The sequence below is a fragment of the Ctenopharyngodon idella genome, chromosome 2, assembly GCF_019924925.1.
Source record: "Ctenopharyngodon idella isolate HZGC_01 chromosome 2, HZGC01, whole genome shotgun sequence".
NCBI lineage: Eukaryota > Metazoa > Chordata > Actinopteri > Cypriniformes > Xenocyprididae > Ctenopharyngodon > Ctenopharyngodon idella.
Genome location: NC_067221.1, coordinates 35,142,244 through 35,158,292, shown reverse-complemented (window position 1 = coordinate 35,158,292; position 16,049 = coordinate 35,142,244). Strand labels below are relative to the sequence as shown.

The 16,049-nt window shown below is 36.1% G+C and overlaps 1 protein-coding gene across 3 annotated transcripts in view; it reads right to left on the bottom strand.

Moving 5' to 3' along the window:
* The window catches only part of ece2a (endothelin converting enzyme 2a), a 96,566-nt gene that overhangs the window by 52,594 nt on the left and 27,923 nt on the right, over nucleotides 1-16,049 (bottom strand). For all 3 annotated transcript variants that reach the window (XM_051915818.1, XM_051915808.1, XM_051915828.1), the window contains exon 3: nucleotides 7,355-7,638. In XM_051915818.1, coding sequence (XP_051771778.1) covers nucleotides 7,355-7,638 — 284 coding nt within the window. The remainder of the gene's footprint in view (nucleotides 1-7,354; nucleotides 7,639-16,049) is intronic.

The window sequence follows — 16,049 nt, the reverse complement described above, 5'->3', positions numbered from 1 at the left end:
TAGTGTTAATAATTGTCATTGCTTTAATAATTATTGTTTACAGTGCACAGCATAAATGAGTACACCCCCTCTGAAACTTCTGAAAGTCAGCAATTACTCAATTACTTAGAAGACATGTTAGGGTTCTTTAGAGATATAATGTTCCAGCAAGTCAAAGCAGCATGTCAAAATTAATCAGGAAAATAACATTTTCTTATCAAGGTGATAAAATGTTGTGTAGCAAAAATGCGTACACCCTCCTAACAGTTACCAAATAAAATGAAATAAACAATTTCTGGTGTAAGTTTAAGGCAATGTTTGACCAACAGGTAAATATGTTGAACCAAAACATTTAAAGAGAAGTAATTTCTTGACAATTAAAAGTGTTATATAGCCCACTGAATCATTCTCAGATTTCATGCTGACAACAATGGAACCACTTGGGAGAGAACTGTCAGGAGACTTATTTCTTAGCACAAAAAAGGACGGTGGTACAAGAGGATTACCAAATCAGTGTTTTAAGTGTGAAAATATAGCAAAAGTAACACAGAAATTCAAAAACAATGGACTTGTGACAAGGACCCTGAAATAATCAGGCCTTCATTTTAAGCTTTCATTTAGTGATGAGGGATTTTTTTGCTTGACAAAGAGCAGGAGAAATACCAAGGAGGTGTCTCAGAGCCAGCAAAAGCTATGAAAAGAGTGACTGTTTATCTCACAAAGTAAGATGCAGCCTGCAGAAATGACATGCATGGTTGTTGTTCTCATTGGAACTACCTACTGCAGCCAAAGCACAATAAAGTCAGTTAGCCATTTCCAAAGCCCGTATTTACAAAATATAGATTCTGGGAATCAATACTCTGGTCTCATGAGACCAAATCAATCATTTTGGATCTAACAGCATCCAAAATGTTATGGTGTTGCTAGAGGAGGAGTACAGTGAGAAGTGCCTGGTTCCCACAGTAAAGTTCAGTGGTAGTAAAGCTTTTATATAGGGATGTATGAGTGCTGAAGGTGTGAGGGAGTTGTGCTTTATCATTGCTGTCATGAATTCCCACACCACTGTGTAATTTAATACACAAACTTGAAACAGATGACGTTACCCTTTCCTCATTCCCTGTATTGTTGGGCATTTTTTCAACATGACAATGAGGATATGCATTCTCCCAAGGTGAAAAACCTTCTGTGGACATGTATTGCACTCAATCTTAACACTCTTGAGTACCTGTGGGGGATTCTGTAGAGAAGAGTTGAGCAACACTCCCCATTAAAGATCAGGGCATTTAAGGAGCTCATCATCCAGGAGTTAAACAGGACAGATGTGACAATTTGTCATGAACTTGTACACTCTGTGTCAAGAAGGGTCAGAGCAGTATATTCAAAATTATGGAGGGCATATTAAGTACTAGAATATTATACATATGTTGAGTTAAATCTAGGGTGTACTCATTTCTGCAATCCTTAATTTAAACAAAATTGGCAAATTTACTTATTTTATGGCTATTAAATGACATATATTTCTCAGTTTTTATTATGTATATGTTTAATACATTTTAGTTTTGCCATCTTTCCATGAATTGTATTAGTGATCATAAAGAAAATATATCTTTTGTATTTGTTCAGAGGGGGTGTACTCATTTATGCTGTGCACTGTACATGAAATACTAATGTAAAAATGGCGAACACAAAAGTAAATTATTAAATTTGAATTTTCACTTTTCACCCAACATTGTACATGACGGGAAATGTAAATTTACATAAAGAAATACATTGCCATTTTATATATTACATTTCAAACTTTCTATACGTCCATACTTTCTATAGATACGAATGTAAACGTGTTAACGCATGTGCCAGAACAACAGAAAGTGCAAGACTAGATTCCAGTCACGAGACAACTTTACACACTCCTTTAGTTCACACAAGGTCTGGTGGTCATGTAAAGGCTTTCTGGTTTGTCTATATGATTGTTGGTAAAAATACAAAATGATATGGTGTGGGTTAGTCTGTAGTAAATATAATTAGCTTTATATAAAACAAATAAGTCTATGGTAAGTCCTCATTCAGATAGCTAGGTCAACATGTAAGAAAGACAGACTGAAGACTTGTTTGTACTCTGTAAGGGTCAGCAGAGTGAATCTACACAATATCAGACAAAGCTCTCACTTTTTTCACCACAGACAAGTGTGACACTCACCGAAGCAATCTCTGTGTGTGTTTGAGGAGGGAGCCCTGTGTGTGCGGACAGCGTTTCTATGGAAACGGATGTGGGTGATTCATGGAGCGTATCAGGCTGAAAAATAAATTTCACACCTACATGTGTGTGTGAGAGAGACAGAGATGATGTTTTAATGTTTTCAAGTGTTTAAGAGTGTTTTAATTCGCCAGATTAAGAATATGTGTCTGTGTGTGTGTGTGTGTGTGTGTGTGTGTGTGTGTGTTCGTGTGTTTGTATGCCATCAGGACAGTATTAACATTGTACCAAATATTCGTTAAATGATCTTCAAATATATCAAATGCAAGTTTTTGCATTCAAGTTTTTACTATTGGTTTTAGTTGTAAACAAAAAGATTATTGGAGTATATTTTACAGGAAAATACAACTTCAGTCGTTCTACTTCAAAATATCACGTTTAATTCAATGAGTTACTTGTCACTTCTTTGTAATCATTTGTGAAATTTAAAATTGTTTCAAATGCATTTTTTTTCAGTGCAGAATATATAAAATTATAATCTATTATATACAATTTAAAATATAAATTAAATATTATATATATATATATATATATATATACACACACACATATATATATATATACACACACACACACACATATACATATACACACAATACAATATTAAAGTAACAAAAATGTATTATATACATTTAAAATACAATTTCTAAATTATACAGAATTTAAAACATTAATGTATAATATATTAAATTGTATATAATATAAAATTATTTATTTATTTATTAAATTTATATTTATTATGTGATATATGTATTACATATATCAGCATGTTCATGGACACAGTGGTGATGGAAGATCTCTAGTTTATGGATCTTCCTGCTGTAAAACCATAGCTAGCTCAAACTGCTTTCTTTTTCATTCTCATTTGAACTTTTATCATGAGCACAAATCATAAGTAGTGATATCAGACTTTATATTCTTCACCTGTCAGTGGATTTAATACACTTGAAACTTTGATCAATAACTAATATTGGCCAGACAAAAACACAATTGCAAGACTCAGCTCAGCGTTTAGGTTTTAATTTAGTTTTAATCTTGTGCATGAAGCTGAAGTGGAGCCTTAATAGAGTTTGAAAATGTCCAAATATATTATTTTGCTCTATCAGTAATCTGTTAATAATGACATTGTTAAAAGTAAAGTTTTTAATGTTATTAATTACTTTCTCCTTTCCCAGCTTAAAGGGTTAGTTCACCCAAAAATTAAAATAATGTCACTTATTACTCACCCTCATGTCGTTCCACACCTGTAAAACCTTTGTTCATCTTCGGAACACAAATTAAGATATTTTTGATGAAATTCAGCGGTTCGGAGCACCAAAGTCACATGATTTCAGCAGTTTGGCAGTTTGACTCGCGATCCAAACCACTGATTCGAAACAAAAGATTCAAAGCAGTGTTTTGAAATCGCCCATCACTAGATATTGTTGAATAAAGTAGTTCTTTTGTTTTTTTGGCGCACAAAAAGTATTCTCGTCACTTTATAATATTAAGGTAGAACCACTGTACTCACATGAACTGTTTTAAACTGAAAGTGTAAATTAACTCGCTGGCAATAGACGCCTCACTGAGCCATCAGATTTCATCAAAAATATCTTAATTTGTGTTCCGAAGATGAACGAAGGTCTTACGGATGTGGAACGACATGAGGGAGAGTAATTAATGATAGAATTTTCATTTTTGGGTGAACTAACCCTTTAATGTGCAGAGGCACACCTAAACACACACATAAATGATTGGAGAGTGTCTGGAACAATCGGATTATCAAGTTGTTTGAAAACATGACAGAATATGTAACTTCTTTTCCTTTCAACATCTGGACTCCTCTATCCTCTCTGATTTAATACCTAAAGCTGCAAATTACCACAAACACTAGAATAGCGGAAGAGATGACCTTGTTCCTCCATAACCGGCAACATAAAACAGCTTAACTGGCTTTGCTAAGGAGAAAACGGAGCCAAGTATGATTGTTTCCCTAGCTCATAACCTTCCTCTTTCTTTCTTGAGGCTAGATAAGTGTAAAAAACAACAACATGAGACTGTATATTTTTAAATGTTGTGGTCATCATGTAAATTCATGCCTCTGGAATGTGAAAGACATAATGTGATCCTGAAAATGTCGAGAACACACACACACACACACACACACACACACACACACACACACACACACAGAGCAGACTGCCAGGCTAATCTGTGCTGCTCTGACATACTGATGAATAAACTATGAAGGGAGGAAACTGAACTGACTGTTACACTATTAACACGAGAGAAAGAGATTAAATATAAATGGCTCTGTGATTTCTGCTGTGATGAAAGGTTAGATTGTACGGAAATATATCCTACGAGTTTTAAGAGTCAAAACATCTATTAGTAGACCTTTAACACACACAAAAAACACAGGGCTGTTCCTGTGCTGTGTGGCCCTCAGTGTGACATCTGATGAATAATTCTTGTAGTAGTGCTTTGTGGGACTGAGCGATAGCACTCAGCCCCTGTGAGTTTAATAACACAAGGTTTGAATCACTCATTTAAGGATAAAAAGGAAAAACACTTGACATCTGTGGCCCCTTATGTGACTAAACATGAGTCAGCATGTCATCTGTACTGTGATTTTCCTCCAATCTTCATTAAGGGATGTGACAGATGTGGAAGTTCTTCAAATTTAGAATTAATCTCTACCCAAGAGGGAAAAATTGACTCATACAGCATATGTGAAATGCTTCTCCTGAGCTGCCAAATGTAGACTGATTAGAATCATCAAAGTCCTGCTCAAAGTCAGTCCACTTTGTGGTCATCTTTGTAATTTTCATGGGCTATTTGCAGGTACAGCTCCTATCTACTTAAATAAGAAAAGACAGAAATCTCTAAAACTGTTTGCCAAGCTCTATAAAATGCCAAAACACATAAAACATTAAATCTTCTTTTTTTTTTTTTTTTTTTTTTTTCATTTTCTAGCTTCTTTAGCTTAAAATAGGGTTTAAAAATGTATGGACTGCAACAAAGATGCAAAGATGAGTACAGTAGCATTCAAAAGTTTGGGGTTAGTAATTTTTTTTTCTTTTCTTTTTTTTTGGAAAGAAATTAACACTTTTATTCAGCAAGGACGCATTAGGACGCATAAGGATTAGTTCACTTTAAAATGAAAATTACCCCAAGCTTTACTCACCCTCAAGCCATCCTAGGTGTATATGACTTTCTTCTTTCTGATTAACACAATCGGAGTTATATTAATAAATATCCTGATGCATCCAAGCTTTATAATGGCAGTGAACGGGACCAACGAGTTTGAAGCTCAAGAAAGTGCATCCATCCATCATAAACGTACTCCACAAGGCTCCGGGGGGTTAATAAAGACCTTCTGAAGCGAAGCAATGCATTTGTGGAAGAAAAATATACATATTTAACAAGTTCTAAAATAAAATATCTAAAATATCTAGCTTCGGCCAGATCACCAACTTCAACTTACGAAGAAAGTGTAATGCCTCTTGCAGTTCAAAATGCTTATGCTACGTCCCACCCTTCCATATTCAAATTACGAAAAAAGCGTAACTAACGTTACGCCAGTTATGCTTTTTTCATAAGTTGAACACGGAAGGTGGTCTGGCAGAAGCTAGATATTTTGACTACCAACATTCTTTAAAATATTTTCTTGTTCAACAGAAGAAAGAAACTCATGCAGGTTTGGAACAACTTGAGGATGAGTAAATGATGACAGAATTTTCATTTTTGGGGGAAATATCAAAACCTGACTCAAATCTGTTCCCTTCAAATAGTCCCATTGGCCAAGTACACACTGTAAGTTTCAGGAGTGACAAACACATTTAAATGCAGGAGTGAATCCCCTAAATTATCATTACATGTGTGTAAATTACGGAACACGACTCACTCTCGAAAATGCAACGATTGACAGCTTGGAAACCATAGAGACGTTCTGGCGTCTCTCGTCTTTGGTATCCGTTATCGTGACCAATACAGTGACAAAACACTTGTTATTTTCAGCAATTTAACTAAACACAGTCGACGGAGGCGTCGTGTTTTGTTTATGCTTGTACAGAATGTTTCACACAGAGCACGCTCTTGTTGCCATGGTCACTCATTATAAGCGTTTTTGTTTAAGCTCGTCTCATAAAGCGAACGGGTTTATGAAGTTATTAAAGTGAGCAGACATGAATCGTGATATTTTGGTCTTATTTTTCGGTTTAATATGGGCTTATTTTTGTTTGCTGATTTTACTATCAAGATCTGGCAACTCCAATGAGTCAAGGCTCGTGCTTTCCATGTGATTCACCGTGCATACAGAAGGGAGACACATCTCCGATGAACGTTAAAAAACGTCATTAACAACTAGTTGTTCAGTTCGGTTCCATACACACTGCATAGAATTTCTGTAAATGCGGTTGTCACTACCTGTATTTTTCGGGAGTTATTTCGGTTGTAGAATGCGGTTGTCACTCCCGTATTTTACTGAACTGTGTGTGTGTACAGAACACGATTAAGCACTAAGAGGTGAACTGACAACCGAATTTAGCTGCAGTGTGTATGTGGCCATTGAGTAGCAGACCTCAAACTGGCTCTTTTCACTTGAATATGACCCTTTCTTTACTAAAGGTGATCACAATTGAGAGTTACAGTTCCCTCATTTGCTTTTCTATATTTTTTGTCTCCTCCTTACACTGCCTTTGGAATCAAGTGCTGCGAGATGAAACTGACAAGCACATTGCATACAGAAACTGCTGAAGTTATTCATAAATATTCTCTTATATCTCTAAAGGGAAGTCAAATAACCAGGTTTCAAAAGGGAAGAGTAAGAAAATAGTTCTGTCTAGTCTCTACCAGAACATCAGTTTAGAGGGCTGTAAGGGATGTTAAACATAAGCAAACTTATGTTAAAGATAAAGCATGTAAATCTAAAATTATGCTCACACTTTTTTGTTTGAACAGAACAGGAACTTTTGGCTTATCCGATGGTGTAAGTTTGGGGCAGAACCTCCTGCTTGGCGGAACATTTCTGTTTCGTGCCACTAGCAATGAAGAAATTACATTCTTCACCTTTATATATCTAGAAACCAATAGTCTCCAGAATTCAGGCAGCTGAAGGCCCTCAAAGTTGAAAGTCCTCACCTCCAAGAGAACCTGGTGCAGCAGTTGTGCCGCCTTCTCAGAGACCTTCCATGGGTCGGTCTCCTCCACCAGCATGGCGTCCAGAGTTCCCTTCTCCAAAACCACATCAAACACACCATCAGGGAAGGCCAGTCGACGGGCGTCCATGCACAACCAACTGAGCTGAGTGCAGTCCTTGTGTCTCTCCGCCATGCTCTCCACACAAACGCTAGAGTAATCCACGTTAGTGATGGAGGTGTAGCCAGCCTGGTACATATCATAGCTCAGAGCACTGTTTCCACAACCTGAAACAGAGAGAAAGAGAGAGTCTGGCAAGTGAAAAACAGTTTGAAAGTTCTATTATTGTATATTTATGTTATCTCTTAAAGGGCACCTATTATTATGCCCCTTTTTACAAGATTTAAAATAAGTCTCTGATGTCCCCAGAGTGTGCATGTGAACTTTTATAAAAATTATCTGTGGGGTATTTTGAGCTAAAACTAAAATTGCCACTTTTTGGGGGTGAGCAAAAATGCACCATTTTAGTGTGTGTCCCTTTAAATGTAAATAAGCTGCTGCTCCTGGTTTAAGAGGGCAGAGCTTCAAGAGCTCATTCTCCAGTGTCAGGAGTCAGGACGCACTAATAATGTCAGAAACTCTCAGTAACAGTGTTCAGTCCGAACCGGATTCTGACAATAACGCCTACAGAGCCAGAGAATATATGCTGCAAGGAGATAGAACAGGTATAGTTTAGTTTAATTACGGTATAACTTATGTTGTCATCTTGTATTTATCCATTATTAGTACAAGCCTGTTGTACCGGACCCCATCTGAATGATGACCAAAACTTTACTGATGAGTTTTATGACATTTATTGTACTTCACACAAAAGATGAAGCATCTGCATTACTGTATTCTTGCGTTCAAAAACAGTTAGATCGAGCACAACAGAATGGAACAGAAAGCGAGACATTTTAAATGTTTTAAAAGCAAGGCACTGCAAAGCAAAAAAGCAAAAGACGCGTGTCCTGTGCGAACAACGACCTTAAGTTATCTTAGAACGGGGCCAAGAAGTCATAAAGCACCATGAAAGTGATATACTTGAACTTTCTCATAAACGAAACATTCTAATATTAAAATGTGCCACCCATGAGACTTTTTGGATAAAAAGTCGTCAGATGATTCAAATTCACCAATCTAACCAGAGGTGTGAATGACAGGAAGTCACATGTTGTGACTTCCTGTTGTGGCACAGGGGTTGGACGTCTCGGCTCCTGAGGCGAGAGCAACTTTAATTATCGCCTTCTTCGTTAGTCTAATTAAAGTGTGCTTAACGAGCAATCTTACAGAGGGTGTTTAATCAAAGGCATTTTCTCAGTCTGTAGTCAACACTTCTCTCTTCTCACTTAACACTGAATGTAAAGATAAAGTCATGGAGTCATTTTTCACAGGAAAGTTGTTGCACTTTCAGTGTTATCTGGAAGCTTGCCTTGCATGCCATCGTCTCAGCAGGACAAAAGGCGTTTCCCTGGAGGCACCTAACGATACGTTTAAACCATAGTGTCTCAAATTCGATTTATAGCTCTTTATAGAGCATTTATCTCGCTCATGCTGCCACTCTTCTCCCAGATCTCATTACAAAACCATTCTGTGCAAGTCTGCCAGTTTGTGCCAGTGGGAAAAAAAAACAATGTTTTTTTTTTGAGCGTATCAAAATCCAACAAGTCCACTTTAGTAAAATAACCCTTAATTTCTGTTAACATACTATTGTTATTATAGATATTCATTGTAAACGTAAATAAATTAAACAACCTGACCGAGATTCTAAAAGCTCTTAATGCAAAAAAGGAAGTTGAATATTATTTATATACTACTATAGTATTTATTAATATTTTTAATTTGTTTTTTATTTTTATAATTTCAGTTTTCAATTTAATAATATAGTATTTATTATAACAGAGTTTCTGCTTTTGTCATTATTATTAGTTATATATTATATACACACACAAACCCGATTCCAAAAAAGTTGGGACACTGTACAAATTGTGAATAAGAAAGGAATGCAATAATTTACAAATCTCATAAACTTATATTTTATTCACAATAGAATATAGATAACATCAAATGTTGAAAGTGAGACATTTTGAAATGTCATGCCAAATATTGGCTCATTTTGGATTTCATGAGAGCTACACATTCCAAAAAAGTTGGGACAGGTAGCAATAAGAGGCCGGAAAAGTTAAATGTACATATAAGGAAGAGCTGGAGGACCAATTTGCAACTTATTAGGTCAATTAGCCACATGATTGGGTATAAAAAGAGCCTCTCAGAGTGGCAGTGTCTCTCAGAAGTCAAGATGGGCAGAGGATCACCAATTCCCCCAATGCTGCGGCGAAAAATAGTGGAGCAATATCAGAAAGGAGTTTCTCAGAGAAAAATTGCAAAGAGTTTGAAGTTATCATCATCTACAGTGCATAATGTCATCCAAAGATTCAGAGAATCTGGAACAATCTCTGTGCGTAAGGGTCAAGGCCGGAAAACCATACTGGATGCCCGTGATCTTCGGGCCCTTAGACGGCACTGCATCACATACAGGAATGCTACTGTAATGGAAATCACAACATGGGCTCAGGAATACTTCCAGAAAACATTGTCGGTGAACACAATCCACCGTGCCATTCGCCGTTGCCGGCTAAAACTCTATAGGTCAAAAAAGAAGCCATATGATCCAGAAGCGCAGGCGTTTTCTCTGGGCCAAGGCTCATTTAAAATGGACTGTGGCAAAGTGGAAAACTGTCCTGTGGTCAGACGAATCAAAATTTGAAGCTCTTTTTGGAAAACTGGGACACCATGTCATACGGACTAAAGAGGACAAGGACAACCCAAGTTGTTATCAGCGCTCAGTTCAGAAGCCTGCATCTCTGATGGTATGGGGTTGCATGAGTGCGTGTGGCATGGGCAGCTTACACATCTGGAAAGGCACCATCAATGCTGAAAGGTATATCCAAGTTCTAGAACAACATATGCTCCCATCCAGACGTTGTCTCTTTCAGGGAGTCCTTGCATTTTCCAACATGACAATGCCAGACCACATATTGCATCAATTACAACATCATGGCTGTGTAGAAGAAGGATCCGGGTACTGAAATGGCCAGCCTGCAGTCCAGATCTTTCACCCATAGAAAACATTTGGCGCATCATAACGAGGAAGATGCGACAAAGAAGACCTAAGACAGTTGAGCAACTAGAAGCCTGTATTAGACAAGAATGGGACAACATTCCTATTCCTAAACTTGAGAAACTTGTCTCCTCAGTCCCCAGACGTTTGCAGACTGTTATAAAAAGAAGAGGGGATGCCACACAGTGGTAAACACGGCCTTGTCCCAACTTTTTTGAGATGTGTTGATGCCATGAAATTTAAAATCAACTTATTTTTCCCTTAAAATGATACATTTTATCAGTTTAAACATCTGATATGTCATCTATGTTGTATTCTGAATAAAATATTGAAATTTGAAACTTCCACATCATTGCATTCCTTTTTTATGCACAATTTGTACAGTGTCCCAACTTTTTTTGGAATCGGGTTTGTATATATATATATATATATATATATATACACACACACAAATATAACTTATATAACTTTTTTTTTTTTCTCCAGTTTTAGCTTTAGTACTTTTATTACTTCAAATTAAACTTATTTCAGTTAATTGCCAAGGCAGCATTTTTAATTCTTGTTTAATATTTATATTTTATTTCAGCTTTGTTTCAATTACACTAAATTATTTTTAATACTTAACAATAGCAATAACAATCCAGAATACAATATTAACATATTTAGATTTTATAGTAGAAATAAATATGGCCTAATTATATTTTGGCAGAAACTATAGTTTAAAAAATAATAATTTCTCCTATCCAACCTCAAAGGTGAAATGTGTAATTTCTGCACCATTACAGGTATCAAATGGAATTGAATTGAATTAACTCAAGCAATGGCATTCATGCCACTAGAACGACAGAAACTACACATATATAAAGTGTGTGTTTTTTTTTATAATCATTTAAATATATTTTTAAATGATTATGGCGTGAAAAAAAAGCTTGAATGTGAGACAGACATTTGTGTGCTTTTTATGTTGATATCAATACAGTATATACCCTGCCTCATGGGTGTTGATGATTTAGAAGGTCATTGTGACTAAATGTGTGTGTGCAGAAGGAAAGAAAAGTGAAGAGAGAGAAACACTGGAACAGAGTATTCCTGAGCTGTCAACCACTGCCCTCCACTCATAAACAGTCCTTGTTTCCGTTCTCTCCATGACGACATCAGCTACACATGGCCCCTGACCTTTTCTACTGCTGCCTGTGCCTGGATCCCCCTCTTCAGAGCTTTCGTTGTGGTGTCGAGGACATGGGAATTTCCAGAGCGGAGACACTAACTAACAGGACAGAACGCTAAAGTTAGTCTAGCATATCACGCATAGCATTCCTTCATTCCTTGCTCTCTCACTCTCTCCTTCTCCACGTAGGAAGACGGAAAAAATGATTCCACATCTCAGAGAGTCACGAGACGTGTCAAACAAACATCACAAGGCCCGGAGACTCAAGAACGTGCCATACACAGATCTCTAGACAGTATGTCTCTGGAATAGAAAGCATTAACTATGTGAACTCTTTCACCAGTCAGGATCCAATTTCACAAAACCTTCTCTCTCTTTCTGAAACTTAATGGAACATGTTGCATGTATCATGAAACCAGCCAGTCTCATCCATACTGTTACTGAGGATCAGATGAAGTTTTAATCCTTGAGACGACGAAAGTGGTTCATCCATGATTTCCCATAATGCCCCAATGCTGCAGTAATAGTGTAAATGATTTAGCACCATGATGTCATACCAAGTGGAGCATGACACTTCAATGTATTACGCAACACCAGCAGAACAAAGACATGACTAGGCCTCTCAAAATAAAATAGTGATGTCAGCTAGACTTTTTTGGGCCATTATGATATTACTTGATATTACTTGACAGTTACAGTGCCTGATTGTGCACCAACATCTTTTTTTTTTTTTTTTTGAAACTTGCAAGTGTAAATACATTATCAACCAAATATATATCATTTTTTCATTTATTCATTTCCACATACACATACGTAACAAATGCCCCTTAATTTATTTTAACATATTAATTACTCAATACTTAATTATACTTGGTGTTAGTTTTTCAAGAGTATAGCCTACCAAAAAAAAAAAAAAGAACTTTTACTGTTAGTTTCACTCAAACCATCCTTGTTCACATTACTTAAAAAACTCATGAACTTAATTTAACTGAGTTGTTTCTACTAAAAATTAGTATTGTCAGCTTTACTTAAGTGTTTGTTCAATCTACTTAACACTGCTGAGTGAAATGCACAAATTAATGTTGACATAACTAACTGGGCAGTGGATCCATAGTTTCCAGTATGCTTTGCAAGGGACTGCATTAGGAGAGTAAATTTAGGGATTAAAGTGTTATTTTATGTGTTTTTCAGTAAAAGGAAAAATGTTGTTAGTTTATGTTAGTGTGTGAGCACTCATATACGCATGTTTATAGAATGGAATTCCTGCTCTCAATTTGATAAATTGTACATTGTAAAGCGCCCTTGAGCCCTGGAAAGGCGCTATATAAATAAAACTTATTATTATTATTATTATTAATTAAATTGAGTTTGTTCAACGAGTAATTTTTTGAGTGCATTTTGTAGAGCAAATAGTTAATTTAATAAGGTATATTAAGTCAATAAATGTGTTCACCTTACGTAATAAACTTTTATAAATTTAACATAACATTAAGTAAACTGCACATATAAATATTATGTAAGTGACAAATTCAAATGATTTGTATTTACTCAAAGAAATTTTGTCAGCTTTACTTGAATTTCTTTTGTTCATACAACTAAATTGTTATTTGTACAAATTACTCAATAATAGTTGCATGGAACCATTTGATGCTGCTTTAAGTAAATCCAGCAAATCATTTTTTTGAGTGTACTGTCTTTGTCTCTATGCGATGGTGCGCTTGGTGAATTCTTTCACAAAAGTTACTCATGTCTCGTGAAAAGAAAAACACAGACTGCAAATACATGAACCAAACTAAAACACATTCTTTCCATGAGAATTGTCGCTAGTTGCTCTCGCTGATATACCTGATGATTTTGAAGTTAATTGCGTAAAATGCGATTTATCACTGCAAAAAAAAAAATCTGAAAGCACAAGCTTTTGTGTCAGGTTGTTATGTTGTAATGCTAAATATAACGACGTATTGTGTGTATTTACAACCCTCCGTGACCCGATGTGAGATCCACCAATCAGAGAGGTTCCCGAATCTCAATCGTCGGATAAAATGAACGGAGAACATCTGGTGTTTTTCTGTGGGTGCTCGGCCTGACTGAAACTCTTCCAATACTCATTTTCCACAGAATAGATACACGATACCAGCTGCGCTTTCTCTCTCCAACAGTGAGTTAACACACCGCCTCCACTCACTCACTCGTTTCATTTACTCCAGATGAATACTGTTGGTGTTACAGGGCTTGAATTTCGGCAAGGGACTGTGTGTATTGCGCATAATTTTACTCATTCATTCCTGCAGATTTTGTGCAAAAAAAGTGCGCGCACAAAGTCACCTCTCAGTACTAAATTGAGTTATTTTTCGGTGCATATTGCGCCTAAACAGTCAAATGCACACAAAATAATGTCAAAATGCCGGTCTTGGCAAGTATTCACGCAAACGCAGTCAGTTATGTTTTAAGTGAACGTAAACAGTTGAGAAAGAAAACAAATGTGTAACAGTATAATGGATCCGTGTGTCAGGTCTTAAAGTGACAGCAGCCTAATTTACCTGCTGCCAAATTATGAGATAATATTAAAAATATCTATATTGCAGTTTTTTTCCTCATGGTATCAATGTCAAAATTGTGGCCAGTGAAAATGCTGAGTGGCTTGTAACTTTGGAAAACCACTAGCCAGTGGCTGGTGAGCAAAAGGGTTAATGTCAAGCACTGACTATAACCACTAAGTTTTAAAAAATGCTTTAACTCAAGATAATAGAGTCTAACCACAACTATAGTGAAAACGGCACAGAGGAACAATATCGTTTTCAGAGCACAATTTTACTTATCCAGTTTATAGTTCAGATGTAAACACTAATGTCTATGTTATCGATCAAAATTGAGCAAATCAGTTTCTGAAAGAAACTTGGCGCTGAAAACGACGCATTTATCGATTACATTGTTTCACCACCAGGTGGCGACAAGCGAGTCTTAAAAAAATGTATTTGACATTGAATCTTTATTCAACAGATTCTTTCAAATACACTGGCTGTGTCTGAAATCGCCCCCTATTAGGGCACTATTTGAGGGGACAGCCATTTGTAGTAGTGTCCGAAACCATAGTGGACGATGTTGAGTGCACTCATTCAATCCCACAATGCACTGCAATAATGAGCGTACAACCGATGCACGCTCAGCGGCTAGAGAATACCCATAATGCACTGTGAGAGTCGTGTGCTGAATGAATTCCCGCGTCTCGCCAGGAGATAGCGCCCGCAGTTGAATCAATCATCCATTCATTTTCCAAACCTCGCTGGTCCAGTATAATATCATACAGGCATAATTTCCTTTTTAATTGATCATTAAATCATTTGATTAAGGTTTGTACATGCTAGTTTTCATGGCAGAGTTTAACATAAATATTCTGGAGCTGCCAGTTTGCTACATTTCAAATGATTATTAAACAGCAAGCACAAACTATGCGAAATCGGCAGCCCTTCCGGCGCACTCAGTGTCTGAATTCACTCACTCGTTTCATTCACTCTTTCAAGTGGACTATATTAGTGGAGTAATGTAGGGAATAGTGAGTCATTGAATCATACATCCAAACAGATTTTTTTAAAAATAATGAATTCAAATAAATTACATTTTAAAATAGACTGTAGCAATTAATATTTTGTCAGAACCTCTAGTAAATTACATGTTATTTCGTTTAGTTGTCATTCAGAATTGTGATCTTAGTTTGACAAAACAAAAAAAGTTTCTCAATTCTCAATCTAGAATTGTGCTCTAAGTTTCTCATATAAAATATAAGAAAGATTTGTTTACATTTTATTTTTTGATTTAAAATTATTTGTTGTTTGCCTTAATTAAAAATGCATGGGTTAAATTCAAATTTTTTTTTCTACTGTTCTTTTTTTTTTTTTTGTTGAAAAAAATCGATACTGAACAACATGAAACATTATATCGTGATATATTTTATAGCTGTATCGCCTAGCCCTACTATGTAGTATTAACATTTCCTTGATGTTAAAGGGTTAGTTCACCCAAAAATGATGTCATTAATAATAAATAATGTAATTTATTACTCACCCTCATGCCGTTCCACACCCGTAAGACCTTCGTTCATCTTCGGAACGCAAATTAAGATATTTTTGTTGAAATCCGATGGCTCAGTGAGGCCTGCATAGCCAGCAATGACATTTCCTCTCGCAAGATCCATTAATGTACTAAAAACTTATTTAAATCAGTTCATGTGAGTACAATGGTTCAATATTAATATTATAAAGCGACGAGAATATTTTTGGTGCGCCAAAAAAACAAAATAACGACTTATGTAGTGATGGACGATTTCAAAACACTGCTTCAGGAAGCTTCGGAGCGTTATGAATCAGCGTATC